Below are 14,261 nucleotides of genomic sequence, written 5' to 3'. Positions count from 1 at the left end.
ACTGCACTTTCTCTCAGGCCTCTAATTGCGTCTGGGGAAAGTCATAGTCATGTATAATTGTGCCCCTAAAATGTCATGGCTATATGTCAAGATGTCCAGAAATTCTTTTACCTATTTCTTGAAACTTTTTCACAATTTCTTCCTTCAGATTCTCTTCCCTCCTAACTCTCATAAGATGATCTTTAATTCCAACTTTAGGAACATCATCAAAAACATTGAGGGTGACCATCCTGAATTCTTCATCAAGTGTATCTCTATTTCTGTTCATCCTTTTTTCCCTGTTTGAATGAAAAGATCAAGAACAATCCTTCCAATAAGCCTTTGGCTCTTATTCCCTCTCCAGTTCTCTGTGGCCTTACTCTCTTTAATTATCCATTTCTTCTGAACTTTCTACTTCTCCCTGTCTGTTAGTTTTTTGGGGTTTTTTGTGGCAAATAAATATGCTCAGATCTCGCTCACATTTAATAAAACACTAATTCTCAAAACCATGTCACTCTTCAGAGAAAAAAATCTCATGGCCACAACTTCTATATCCTTTCACCCACTAGCTACTCATTCCTCAACCCACTGCAATCTGATTTTACCTCCACTTTTCCCCTGAAGTTGTATTTAGCAAGATTACCATGAATGACCTGAATACTGCTAAATCCAACTGATCCTGCCTCAGTCCTTTGTTGACTTAATTCCTCCTCCATACATGAAACTCTCTCTTCCTTGTCTAGACCTCACTATTGCTGTTGTTACAGCAATAAATTACCACAAACCTAGTGGCTTAAAACTATACAAAGTTATATGTATAGGTCGGGGACCAGTAGTCCAAAATGGATCTAAGGGTTAAAATCAACACGTTGGCAGACTTATATTCCGCTGGTAGTGTCCAGGGGAGAGTCTGTTTCCTGGCCTCTTCCAGCTTCTGGAGAATATCTGCTTTCCTTGGCTCTTGGTCCCTTCCTCAATCTTCAGAGCCCATTAGGCCAACCTCTGCTTCCACTGTCACATCTCCTTCCTGATTCTAATTCTACTGCTTCCCTCTTTTAAGGACCCTTTTAAGGACTCCATTGGGCCCACCTAAATGATCCAAGGTAATCTCCCTATTTCAAGACCTTATCATAAGCACATCTACAAAGTCCTTTTGCTCTATAAGGTAACGTATGCCCATTATGTGAGGATTGGGATTCCGACATCTTTGGTCCTCTATCACTAGCTGAGCCTCTGCAATCTCTGAGTTTTTTTAATGTAGATGATTTAACATGTTGATATTCCCCAAGGTTTGGCTCAAACTTTTGCTCTTAGTCTATACACTTCCACTGAACAATATTAGCAACACTGATAATGTCTAACTACAATCTAAATGCAAATGAACTTGCCAAAACATCTCTAGCCTATACCTTCGGCTGAGTTCCAAACCTATTACCCTACCAGACATTTCCCTGTGGTTTTCAAAAGGTGCCTCAAATATAACCTAATTATGATCAAATTCATCATCTTTCTTTCAAACCTGCTCCTTGTCCCTAAATTGATGAGTGATCCTCTCTTGTGAGTTCATATAAACTGTGGTTTGTTTTCCCACAACCATCCACTAAGACCTGCCGAGTGAAGCGCAGTCAATATCCCTTACCTGGCAGCCGTGTTTATTCATTACGTCCACTGCTCTTCTAATAGCATCATTTGTAGGTTCACACGGTTCCACCTGTGTCTTCATATTATGCTCAAAATATGGGCCAATCAGAAAATAATTGTCTCCCCACTCATCTGCTGTGGTTCTGGCCTTTGTCTGAATCACAGTATAGATGCCACCGACTGTCAAAAAGAAACAATTCCAGCATCATTCATTTTAAGCGTGGAAGGCATGGAAATGAGTTCTCATTCTTAAATAAGCACTTAGGATCCATCAGGCACAAGTATTTATTTAACTTTCTAACTAAAGTGTGTAAAGGACACTAACAAAAAGTCACTCCTAGGCTCTGTGCATGGTGCTACCACTCATGCTCCCCACCAACAGCCTCCAAGCTAAGTACTATTTCATATCCACCGAAAAGATGAGCTGATTGAACCCTAGACCTGTTGAATTAACTAGTTCAATTTAAGTTGCTGCCAATTTTTCACCACCATAAGGCTTCAAAGAGCATCCTTACACGCATATCTTTTGGCGCTCTTCTTATTTTCCCCCCAGGACAATTTTCTAGATGTAGACACGCCGGATCCGAGGATGTGTATATTTTCCAAGAGGAAATGTCTTTTTTTGACTTTGTGTTTTACTAGTAGTGTCAATAATGCCAGAGAGGACAAAATGAAATACTGTGCGAAAATCTGTGTTTGTGTCATTAGGTTTGGCATGAGGGTTGGGCCAGTCATGCCTCCTTAAAAATTTATCAGCAATTTTCCTCTTGTCTAAAGGCATCTTGCAAGAGAAGTGGCTCTTCAGCTTGGGACACTTGTTCACAATTTCAGCAGCAGCTGTTCCTTGGAAACATCTCGGACCACTGTAGGAGAAAGATGAAAGGTGACTACTCCTGCTGAGGGCATGTGTCCTGACAAGGGTTGTTTATGTCAACTTTGACACTTCAACGCGGATGGAACTTGAAGCCATGTTCTGCTTCATTCCGATCATCTCTTCAGATTTCCTCAAAACGTCTGTACTTCTCTGCTGCTGCCAACCTGCTGCTCTCCGTCTGACATGGCACCAGAAGAGGCTTTAAAAATGCACACACAGAACAACCCAGGAGGGCAATGAAAAAGAAGAACTTTCCCTTAAGGTGTGAGAGTCACATCTTAGCAACATATTTAAATATATATACATATATAAGCTCTACTTCAAACTCATTATCTGCAAAAATGTGAAATCTTCAAATAATTTCTTCCCTTCTGCAGACTTCTTTCATGTTCATCCATCAGGGGACTGTATTATCAGGTTCTGAGGGCACACATTTATTAAATGCCTTACACTTCTGTTCTTGAAAACTCTCATTTATTTGCAACTGCGTATCTTGCTCAGAGATCTTAGGCAAGATACTTGTTAGAACATGTGTTTCAAATTCAAATACTCTGAACATAAATGCAAACACATTTTTTACTTGCTAAAGGACTAAAGGGAGAAGAAAAATTCTTCATTGAAAAACAATGAATGGTTAGATCTGGGAATTGAAATGCAAAGATAAAAATAATTAATTCGCTACTTCTTTTTCCCATGTGAGCCCTTCAGTTCCCAAATAGCCCCACGGTGTTCATAAATACTATGGTTGTGTTCTTTCAGTCTATCAGAAATACAAATATAAAATTTAAAAACAAAAGTCCATCCCACATTGGTTGAGGCCTAGTGATAACTCTTTCCACCCCCGCCTTCTTCCTGTATAGTCTTCCTGTGAGGAGGTACTCTTAACTGCTACTTCACACACTCAAGCACCACTTTAGCCTCTCTCTGTCCTCCCCATATTTATATGCAAATACTTTCACTTGGATTTTACTCTTTTTACCACATTTTGACCTAGACTCCTCTCCTGGCATGCCAATTACGGTGAGTGTGATGGCGTAGAAGTAGGGTCATGCCTCTTTTTAAATCTGGAATATTAGCAGGAGTCACCAACACATATTTTTTAATGAATTATTGTTTTACCACAGTGTAGGTCACTGAATTTGGACTTGCCCTTCACGTTCAAACATGCACTTTGTATTTTATTGATCTATATTCCCCTGAAACAACATGAGAGCTATCTTTAGTGTGAGGGCCAAGTGTCAGAAAGAAAAGATGAGCTTCCCTGGCACATGTCACCGAGGCAGCTCAAACCCCACGTTTTCATCCAGAAACACGGCTGCTATTCCTAAAACCTGGATGGCAAAGCTGGGTGGAATGTGGTCCCAGCCCAAATAAAGCAATATATCTATATTAGATAGTATATGTTACATATAATAAGGCCATATATATTACATATTATATAGTAAGGCTACATATGTTTTATGTAATAAGGCTATATATTATATAAACATATATAATTGGGAGAATCTTCACTATTTTTTGAAAGCTTAAAAGTTACAGAATTCAGAAGTCGTGACTCCGGCATGCAAAGCTCCTGGTCTGATCCCAGATAGAGAGACAGAAGCAGAAGCGGTCACTCACTGACATCTTCCTCTGAGGCAGCAGGGCTGGTAGGAAAGAGAGTAAATGCTACTGGTGACGACGGCTGAGAAATATTCGTGTGTCCAGTGCTTTGCTGGTTCTGGGGTCCAAATCAAAGCAGCTGCGGTCTGGGGCTGTGGGGCACGGTACCCTTAGAGCAAGACCACAGGCACATCCCCCTCTAACTACGCCTCAATGGCAGCTCAGACGTGTAAGTCAGGAGGGGCTCAGACACGGCAATCGGATATAGAACAAGCGGGGAGACCTGGGCTCATCCTGAAGCTCCGTGTGAGCCAAGGATGGTTTCCACGTGGACTGTGAGCTTCCTGGGCTGTGGCTCAGGACGTCACTGAGCGGCCGGCCCAGAACCACACCAGGTACAGAAACCTCAGCCCCCACTGGCTGTCCCCGGGACCTGTGTCTTCTTCCCCCTTTCTGCTTCTGCACTTAAAAATAGAATCATGGAACCACTCAAAGTGAAAGTCAGTAAGGAAACGGAGGCTCCAACATCCTCATTTTATGAGTGAATTTTATGAAGAAATAGTAATAATAAACCAACACCTATAGAATGTTTATTAAATCCTAGGCACTGTTCTAACTGGTTTATACTTGTTATTTATTTTAGTTTCACACAGCATTACAGGGAGATGCTTTATTCATTTTTACATGGGGAAACTGAGGCACAGGGAGTTTATGCGATGGATGCAACATCACACAGGCAATGATGGAGGTGGGATTCTAATCCAGGTAGTCTGACATCAACCGCCAAACTGTAAATAACTGTATCTAGCAACATATAGATAGATCTTTAAAAGTGGTGGGTGGGAGGGACAGAAGAAGAAAATGAGCAATATCACAAAAAGATAAACATCTTGAGGTCTTGGGGAGGATGGAATTGCTTTTATTCTGCCCTAGAGGAAAGTCATTTGGAAAACAATACTTAGAGGAAACAGAATTTTATTTGTGTTCTTGGAACTTCTGGGTTGACAGGAAGGAACCCTCTCACATCAATCATCGAGGCCTTTGGAAATGATGGGCGTTTTGAGACTCTTTCTCCAGAAAAGTACTTACATAGCTGGGCACACAGCTTGCAGATACAATTTTAGAAGGTTTACAAACTCCTTGAAGTCCACTTTTACCAAGGTCCTACCTTCCTTACTCCTGCCCCACAAAAGTGAACTTACAGTTAGGATCCACTTCTACCTGCCATTTGACTATAGTTTTCAGTTTTTCTATGCACCTTTCATACCATGTGACCCAGAGCTTCCGGGTCCAGTTTGAGGAGGGAGTAGGTAGAAGTATTATGTCTGGCAATGTGATGGTTTAGGGCTAAAACATTGCTACTCAGTTGATTTTAAAAGAGAAGCATTCCTTTAGCAACTACATTTCAGCAGTGTCCACGTGTATTAAATGGGCAAATAAATGTCATTATTTTTGACAATATTCATTAGACTTTTTAATGATACTAAATATCCTCAACATGATAATTGGCCTGTAGTCGACAATGATTTGGGCAAGTCTGTGCAGAAGAAATGATTGTAGGAAGGCCTGAGCAAAGTGAGAGAAAGCAAACATTTCAGTTTCCAATATTTTGGCAAAACTCTCCATTCTAGGTCATGCCAGAGCCCCCAACTATCAATAGCGTTTTTTCAAAAATGTATCTATTAGCACTTTCCACCTTTCAGAACTTTACTGTCTTCCCATCATTCATGGGGTGGGCGTAAAACTCTTTAAGGCTATTAATTCACCATAAACTTCCCCAAACTAGCCCCCGCCCTCCTGTCTGCTCTCTCACTCCATGCCTGTTCCCTCTGTGAGCTTCCCTCACATCTTTGAATTCAAGAGAATACACTTGCTCCCCTCTGCCTCTGGACACACACAGTTTCCTCACATAGAAGACTGCCCCCTGCTCCGCCATCTTTACCCAACAGCTCCTCATCCTTGTGGGAGCTCAAACGTCTCTTCATTAGAGAGGCTTTTCCCCAACCCCAAACTAGATAGAAAACTCCCTCACCCCACAGCCAATGTATGGTTTTAAGAGCATCTTGTTCTCTTATTCTTACACAAACTACATTTGACTATAAATGCACTCTCAGTGTCTATCTACCTGAAAGTTTGTAAATTCTGCAAGACTGGCAATCAGTTCTGTACTGTTAAGCTCTGCCTCTTTCATTTCCCAGCGCCTGACCCCATAAACACTTGATGAGTCTGTATTGAATAATAAATGGCTAACAATAATAAATGGGTGAATGAATAAAAGTAGTGAATTTCAAGGGTAATATGAACAAGTGGAAAATGTTATTTTGAGGTCTGAGAGTTAACATTCAATAATGTAATTAAGACTCGTTTGTTATAGTTTACATACTTCCATTGTTAATGGAATAGTTCTGGCAGTGAGGGGTTTTTTTTCTTCTGTAAGAAATAGTTTGTTTTCTTGTATGTGAATACATTTCTTTGCTTTCCACAAAATATTACAAAATGGCATATCTCATTAATCACATTCATGAAGAAGCTGATATTCAGGTCACTTAAGGGACTGTTTTCAAAGTCTCAGAAATTCATGACCTTTGACTGCAATGGAGGTTTTCATTTTTAATTCTTGAGGCTTTTGGAGTAAAAAAGAGAAGTGGACTTGGAGGAGACCTAAATGCTAGTCCAACCCTGCCATTTGCTTGCTTTAATGCCTGTAGGCATCCCTTTCATCTATGAAATAGAGGAATTGAATTCATGATTTCTAAGATGCCTCATGTCACTTTTCTTTAAAAAGAAACTATAGTGTTAATCTCTTGCTAGGGATGAGCAAAAAATTGTCCATTTATATAAAAGTTTCTAAACCGTCAGACTGTCATAAATATTAAAATGAAGATATGTTGACAATGATGTCAACTTGGATAAATTACATTATGATTCCCCTGCTGACAAAAAAAAAAATCGATTCCCCTTGCGTGGGAATGGAAAGAAAAAGGCATCAAAGGCAGCTTAGAGGTTGAAAATAAATGTATTCATTCCTTCATTCAAAAGGAAAAACCCACTGAGTGTTTCTCTGTACACCAGGCGCCATTCTGGGCCCTGAAGTCCGCGCACATGTGCCCAGGAGGTAAGATGGATGGGAGAACCACCGGTTCACCAGTACTTTCTAGGTGACAAGTGCTTGCTTTGCTTTGTCTAATGTTTGCTATGTGGGGAGAAAAGAAGGAAGGAACAGGAGCTGGGATCACACAGAGGCCTCTGAACTCATGCTTAACAGTTGCCCCCCTCCCCACCCCAGTTTTCTCCACGAACAACCTGTAGCCCTGAGTTCCTGCCTACTCTGTAGAGAAAACCTCTATTTCAAGGCATGGTCTGGAATTTATGTACAATAGTGATGGATCTGTTCCCAGGAACTTTGGGCATATTTTAAAACCTTGTGACCAGAAAAAGAACCTTAGAAACAGCTATTTAACATCCTTCACATCTCCTTAGGAAGTTTATGGCGTCTTTGCTTCCTCTCACTAAACTACACAGAGGACAGCCTTGTTCTCTTGCATTCATTCTGTGCATTTCTACATAGGCAGAATTGCTTTTTAATCTTGATTTAATGATTTTTATAAACTTTATGAATGCATAACATGAGAACCGCGAACACCTAACGTAAGGTGAAAATCAAAGAGATGCCAGATAGAATTCCTCTGATTTTGAGGTTATGCTGGCTCTGAATGGCCAAAGGAAGAAATATGTATCCCATTCACGATACCATTTTAGAACCTTGAAGTTACTGTAATAAAAAATAAAAATAAACAAGAAACAGGTAATGTATCACGTTATCATTTCAGATCCTTTAAATTTCACAGGTTATCACTGCCTTTTACTGTCAATCACTCAGCCTAGTTCTGCACGACCTTAAACTTAACCTTCAAAACTAATACTTTTTCTATATTAATATGCCCTCAATATTAGTGTCAATAGTCTTGATACTTTTAAACTAGACAATATCACTCCACAAGTAATTGCTTTTTAAAAGTTTACAGGTACCTTTCTTACTAAAATCATATAGGTTACAATTCTCTACTGTTTTCTCCAATCCAGCACAAATGAGATTATACTTTATTAGGAAATCATTTTAGCTTTGACAGTTTGATTTCCCTTCTTATTTTATAAATTATATATGTGTGTGTGTGTATATATATATATATATACATATATATAATTGAAGAAAAATTACTCTTTTCTTCATAATGGGAGCCCCATATGATTCCTTATGAGTAGCTTCTGAATTAAACCTTTAGTTCCAAACTAGTCTTGAAGAATGAGAAATATAATTAAATATCTTATATATAATTGCTAACATGTTCAACATTAGTTTCTAGTTGATCCTGAGCCTATATAGTTCTTCCTAAAATGAAGTACTTACTTATGCTTTTTTTTTTTGCTGAGAAAAATCATAGAACCAAAAAAGTAAATGTTAACTTTTTATTTGCTCTGTCATACCATGTACTTCAAATTTTAATTTAAATGCCCATTCCCTGGCAATGACTAATATTTTTAACTTTCTCCCGTTTCAACACAGTTAAGTTTAAATTATCATGGCTTGTTGAAATACACAAGGTTAAACATAACCTAAGTTTATATTCAGTTTGGGTAGTCTCCTCACCCGCTGGCAGTTCGTCTCCCTGGAGTGAACTGTGGAAGCCTAGTTTACATTCTTCAGCAACCTGGCAAATAGCCACCTCCTTGGGGAGCAGTACAAACCTTTATTGGTTACTTCCCAAGCTACTTCGAAGAGCAGTAAATCCTCCACGGGAAGTTCTTCAACCTCCCACCGAGGAAGCCCGCCCAGCGATGTCACAGAAAGGGATCGGCCTCGGAGCATTCTTCTTCCAGTCCTCTGAAATGTTCTGAATCCCTCTTTCAATTAACTGTGATCTCGGAAGCCGTGCGCTTAGAGCTGTGGAGGTTCAGGGCTGGATGACCTTAGGCTTTGGTAGTTTCTCACAGGAATAAACCAGCTGAATGCAATCTCATGTGCCTCGGAGAGAACTCCCGGTCGAAGCAGGAAAGCTCAGCTCCTTTTTACAGTCTTTCTGGGAAGCTTCAGTGAAGACAGTATCCCCAGTCAATATCTACCTAAAAACAACTCAACGATGTGTAAAATCCTCAGGTTTAGGGTAGCACCCCTTTGGATAATGGAATCCTCATAAGCTGAGCATGATACAAGTTCAGACCTTGAGCCCTTGTCCTTTTGACCAAACTCCCAGGTTCACACAGCCATCACTGATTATTTCATCACTTTCAGAGTTATCCAACATTAGCACTTCGCCTGATAAAGTTTGCAGATTTAGATTACATGTAGAATTGACTAGCATGTGTTTCTATGCTTTAAATCCCTTTAGATTCCCTAAATTTTCTTTCTTTTGATTCCTCATTCTAGAACATTAAAAAAATATTCCTAGTTATTTTATTCTACATTTACAAACTAAATTTCAATGGTAGGCATAGACCTCGGTTCCCCTTTCCTTAATTATTTTTCTCAAAAATTTTTCTATGAGAAAGAATAAATATCTGTGTGTCTTTGGATATAACATATACAAAGAATACAATTTTGATTAATGATTATCAGATCATCATTTTAATAGGTAGTAAAAATTAGTTTTCATATTTGTGCTTTTACTTCAAATATTATCAAACTGATAAAAAAATAATTTGCTAGATGTAAAAATATTCAAATGTGGTAAGAAAATTGCAAAAGAAATTAGGTTCTGAAATATTATCAGGGCCACTCTGCCAATGAATGCATATTTTTCCTTTCCATGTGTTTGTGTGCATGTAAGTCTGTATGTGCTAATTCATTTACATACCCACAGAAATACTCTACATCGCTCCTAAATGGAGGAAAGACATTCACTAGCATGCTTGATTTTGAAACATCTTACTTTATAAGACTCAGCCTATAATTGATATTTTTACATTATTATACCATGTAGCAGAATTGAAATTCACACAAAACATCTTTCACATTAGAATTACAGGAAGAGAATAATTTGTTACTTTTATAAACAATTTGTTAAATAGTACTATTCCTATTTTAATTTTTACTATTTATTACTACTATTTATTATTTGTTAGTACTATAACCTTTTGTGAGGTCTTTAGCCATTTTCTATATAGTTGGCTTTATTGACCTAAGTGTACTTTAATGACTCAGGATAGATAAAAACTGTATTTCATTATCTGATATTAATGAATCAATGGGAATCAAGTAGATTAAATGTCTTCTATGATTCAATAACATATTATATTTTTATCTTTGTAATAATAAATTTAAAGATATAGTCTATTTTCCATTCATTTGAGTGGTAAGGACAAAATTATATGACTAATCAAAAAGTTAAGCCCTAAAATAGTAGATCAGAGCCCAAATTATCAAAATAACTTTCTCCTTCACGAAATGATTTGCTTGTATTGACATAACTTCTGTGAGTCCTAAAAATACAAATTCCAATAAAACCCAAAGTACATATGTACCATAGGATATTACTCAGCCATAAAAAATAATGAAATCTTGCCACTTGAGATAACCTGAGGGTATTATGCAAAGTGAAATAAATCAGACAGAGGAAAAAAATACCACGTGATTGCACTTATGTGTGGAATCAAAAAAATTAAAACAAACAAAACAGAGATAGATTCAAATACAGAGAACAAACTGGAAGTTGCCATAGGGTAGATGTGGGGTAGGGTATATAGAGTACACACAAAGTTTCAATTATAAAATAAGTCATGGGGATGAAAAGTACAGCTTGGGGAATATAGCCAATAAGACAATAACTGTATGGTGACAGTAACTACACTTACTGTGATGAACATTTTGTAATGTATATAATTATCAAATCACTATGTTGTACACCTGAAACCAATGTAATATTGTATACCAACTCTACTTCAATTAAAAAAAACAACAACAGAAGGACATCTTGTCAAGAAGTGAGAATGGGTTGACAGGGTGATGATGGAGCTTCAGTCTGCAGTGTTTAGTCTCAGCCATCCTGAGATTGCTTCTTCCGGGGTTAACAAGCCCCAGGATAGCCAATTCACATTATCCAAATTACACTGTAAGGCTTATTTATTCATTTACAGTATGAGCCAGGTACCATATCCTTGGTTGTAAGTCAATCACTCATGGGTCCAAGTCCAATCTGCCACTTACCAACTATGTAACCTCAAATTAATTTGTGAAAGAAATTTTGATTTTCTTCCTAAAATGGAGATGAGATCGTTTATATAAGGGACTTAATATAGTGCTTGGCACTATACCAACTAATTTAATAACTATTAGCCTTATTTATAAGATGTATAGTGGTTTATTAAAAGCTTCCCCTAGTAGCAGTGGTTACTACTGGAGAGGAAAGGAGTAAAAGGGAGACTTACTTTTCTTCAATTTTCTGAATATTGTGCAATGCGCATATATTATCTGCTTAAATAATTAATTGCATAAAACATTTTAGGGGTAAATGACCTTAAATCAATGGAAACATTCCAGGACATATTAAATAAAAATAGGTAGTAAGCTAAATAAATAAATAAATGAATGAATAAATAAATAAATAAATAAATTTTGTAAAAAAAAAGTATACATATCCACTTCTACTCATGATATATAATAAATAGAGAACTGGAATAGATAATAACAAATTTTTTTGCAATGGTTCTCCTCAGATAGAGATATTATAATTAGTATTTCTGTGATCTTTCTTGTTTATTTGTGTTACACAAATTTTCTGCAACAAATTCATACACATATACGAAGATAGGTGAAACTTTAATTGGATCACCTCCTGGTTGTTTCGCCCATTCCCATTCTCATTACTTTGAATTTTTGAAAAGCCTGGTCCTTGCTTCTCACTCGAGTTTGTTTCCTTCAAGTCCCACGACTCTCAAAATACACCATCTCCAATGGCCCATCAAAGTAGGCAGGTAACTCTTTTGATCCTGTAATTCTCAATATGAGGATACCTTCTACCAATCTTTTGCTTTGTAGTAGCAAATGTCATCTTGAAAATTGTTTGCTGGGATAAGTGAAACATGGTGAAATAAATGGTGCCATGTGAACTATGTCCTTGGCATGTAACTTCATCTAGCCACGCCATCTGGGGCCAATCTCCTTCTTTCAGCTGTGTGTGCAAAGATAGGCAGTCATTTAGGCAAGAAAATGTGGGAAGGAATCAGAGAAGAGGGTTCTTTGCTCCCTAAATCCCTGATTATTCTCCAACAAGATTTGTGCTCAAAACAAAAACTGGGAGAAGGGGGACAGAAAGGGGTGGAGGGGAGGGGGTCTCTCCAAGATAGAAGGACTCTCAAAAGCTCCTGGTTCTAAATTTCACACTCACACTAACATTTTATCATTGAATGAAAAGAGGGGAGAATCAATTAGGAAACAGGAAGACCCATGTTTGGTTTCTGTGGTCAGTGCCCAGCAGAGGTCACTAGATACATTTAGAAAACCATGCATTTGCTTCGACCTTGTTCAGTCTCCTTGGCCGTCTTTAGGATGTCAAAGGCGTGCTTAGCTGGCACTTGCAAATGTAGAAAAACTCAGCTAATGTATATACAGAGCAACTACTATGTGCTGCCATTCTAGGAGTGTGAGCCCCTGTGAATAAGAGGTGAAAGAATGAGATGTGAGGGAAGAGAGAAGGCAGAGAAATGATATCTCTCTTGGAGGACAGTGGGTCACCCTGAGAAATTTGAATTTTGTACTGCTTTTGTTAGAGTACATCCCTACTCCATTTTCCCATTAAATTTTCAATAAAATCAATATGACCAATTAAAAAATACATGTGTGTGTGTGTGTGTGTGTGTGTGTGTGTGTATATATATAATGTTTAAAAAAATCAGAATCCTGAGTAAAAGTGTAGGAAGATGAAAGCAAAAGCTCCCAGAAGCGGAAGCCTCGGCCTGCTGCTGCTACGTGTTCACCAGAGGCCTGTGGCGAGGCAGCCCAGCGAGACTGTTAAAGCAAGGGCCCTGGAGTCAGGTAACGGGACTCTTGAACAGCCCATAACATGGGGTGTAACACTTACCTCATGAGGCTGGTATGTGCAGTAGATAGGAGAACATGTGCACGTCCCTTCTACAGTGTCTGCCGAATCCTACTTGGGCTCAGAGTCCATAGTGGCAGTCTAGATGCATGAAGTTGGCCAACGGCAGGACCCGGGATGCTCCTCGGCCTTCTGCCCCGTCTCAGCTCAGCAGGGGTTTAGTCGCCTGCCATCTGGACTCCCTTTCTTCCCTTCTCACCTTTCTCCTTAGATGCAGGAACACTGGTGGGGAGGTTAGAAATACTAAGCAACAGGCTGATTTTTCTGACATTCTCCACTTAGTTTGCGGAGCAGAATATTGCCAGATCTTTTTACACAGTCACTTTACACTAAATATGTATAGATACATACACACACACACACACACACACACACACACACACACACACACACACACACACACATATATACAGTTATATATGCTGTGCAGAAGCTTATAAAATATGCATATTTACATACATACCTATGAGAAATGCCAAATGTGACAAAGGTAACAAGTCAAGTTATATATGTGGCCACGTTTAATTTTCTTCCAAAATGGGGTTATAGAAAGAGCTGGTGAATAATATTTATTTGCTTGTGTTTTACTATAATGAAGGAAACTCTAATGGAAGTACAACCATTGTACTAACTTGGTTTCTGTTAGATGGAACCCCCGTTGGTAATCACCTTCTTTACCTTCCACGTCAATGCTCAGTGTAGCGAGGCAAACCAGGGTATCGAGCCTACCCAGAATACATGAGACCCCAGGGGACGTTTCTACCACCGATATCCATCAAATGTTCCCTTGAGATCATAGAGTTTTTGATTTAGCTGTTTCTATCAACCTGATAAATCTCCATTTTTGTGTGCAGAAGGCATAAAAGTCTGTTATCATTAAACACAAATCCTGGATGTGACAGTGTCAGAAAAGGAAAAGTCACAACAGTCATAGATATTCCTCAGTCCAATTATAAACAATTCTGTGGGAAAGTTAGATTTTTTAATTTAGTGTTAGATTACATTCACATAAAAATTTTTTTTTAATTATGTCTTTCACAAGATCAGTATGGGTTATTTCTCAGTCACTACAC

General features: G+C 38.4%; 1 protein-coding gene across 3 annotated transcripts in view; it reads right to left on the bottom strand.

Annotated features, from left to right (window-relative positions):
- GYS2 (glycogen synthase 2) overlaps window positions 1-9,360 on the bottom strand; it is a 44,989-nt gene extending 35,629 nt beyond the window's left edge. The window contains exons 1-3 of one of the 3 annotated variants that reach the window (XM_017662317.3): window positions 8,843-9,360; window positions 2,136-2,483; window positions 1,619-1,800 (exon numbers count right to left, since the gene is read on the bottom strand). In XM_017662317.3, the coding sequence (XP_017517806.1) occupies window positions 1,619-1,800; window positions 2,136-2,355 (402 nt within the window). In that variant the 5' untranslated portion in view covers window positions 2,356-2,483; window positions 8,843-9,360. Of the gene's footprint in view, window positions 1-1,618; window positions 1,801-2,135; window positions 2,484-8,744 lie in introns of all 3 variants that reach the window. The other 2 variants (XM_017662318.3, XM_037020394.2) reach the window with 2 other exon arrangements.
- Window positions 9,361-14,261: the final 4,901 nt, after the last annotated feature.

The sequence above is a fragment of the Manis javanica genome, chromosome 15, assembly GCF_040802235.1.
Source record: "Manis javanica isolate MJ-LG chromosome 15, MJ_LKY, whole genome shotgun sequence".
NCBI classification, from domain to species: domain Eukaryota; kingdom Metazoa; phylum Chordata; class Mammalia; order Pholidota; family Manidae; genus Manis; species Manis javanica.
This window is presented reverse-complemented; position numbering and strand designations above follow the sequence as displayed.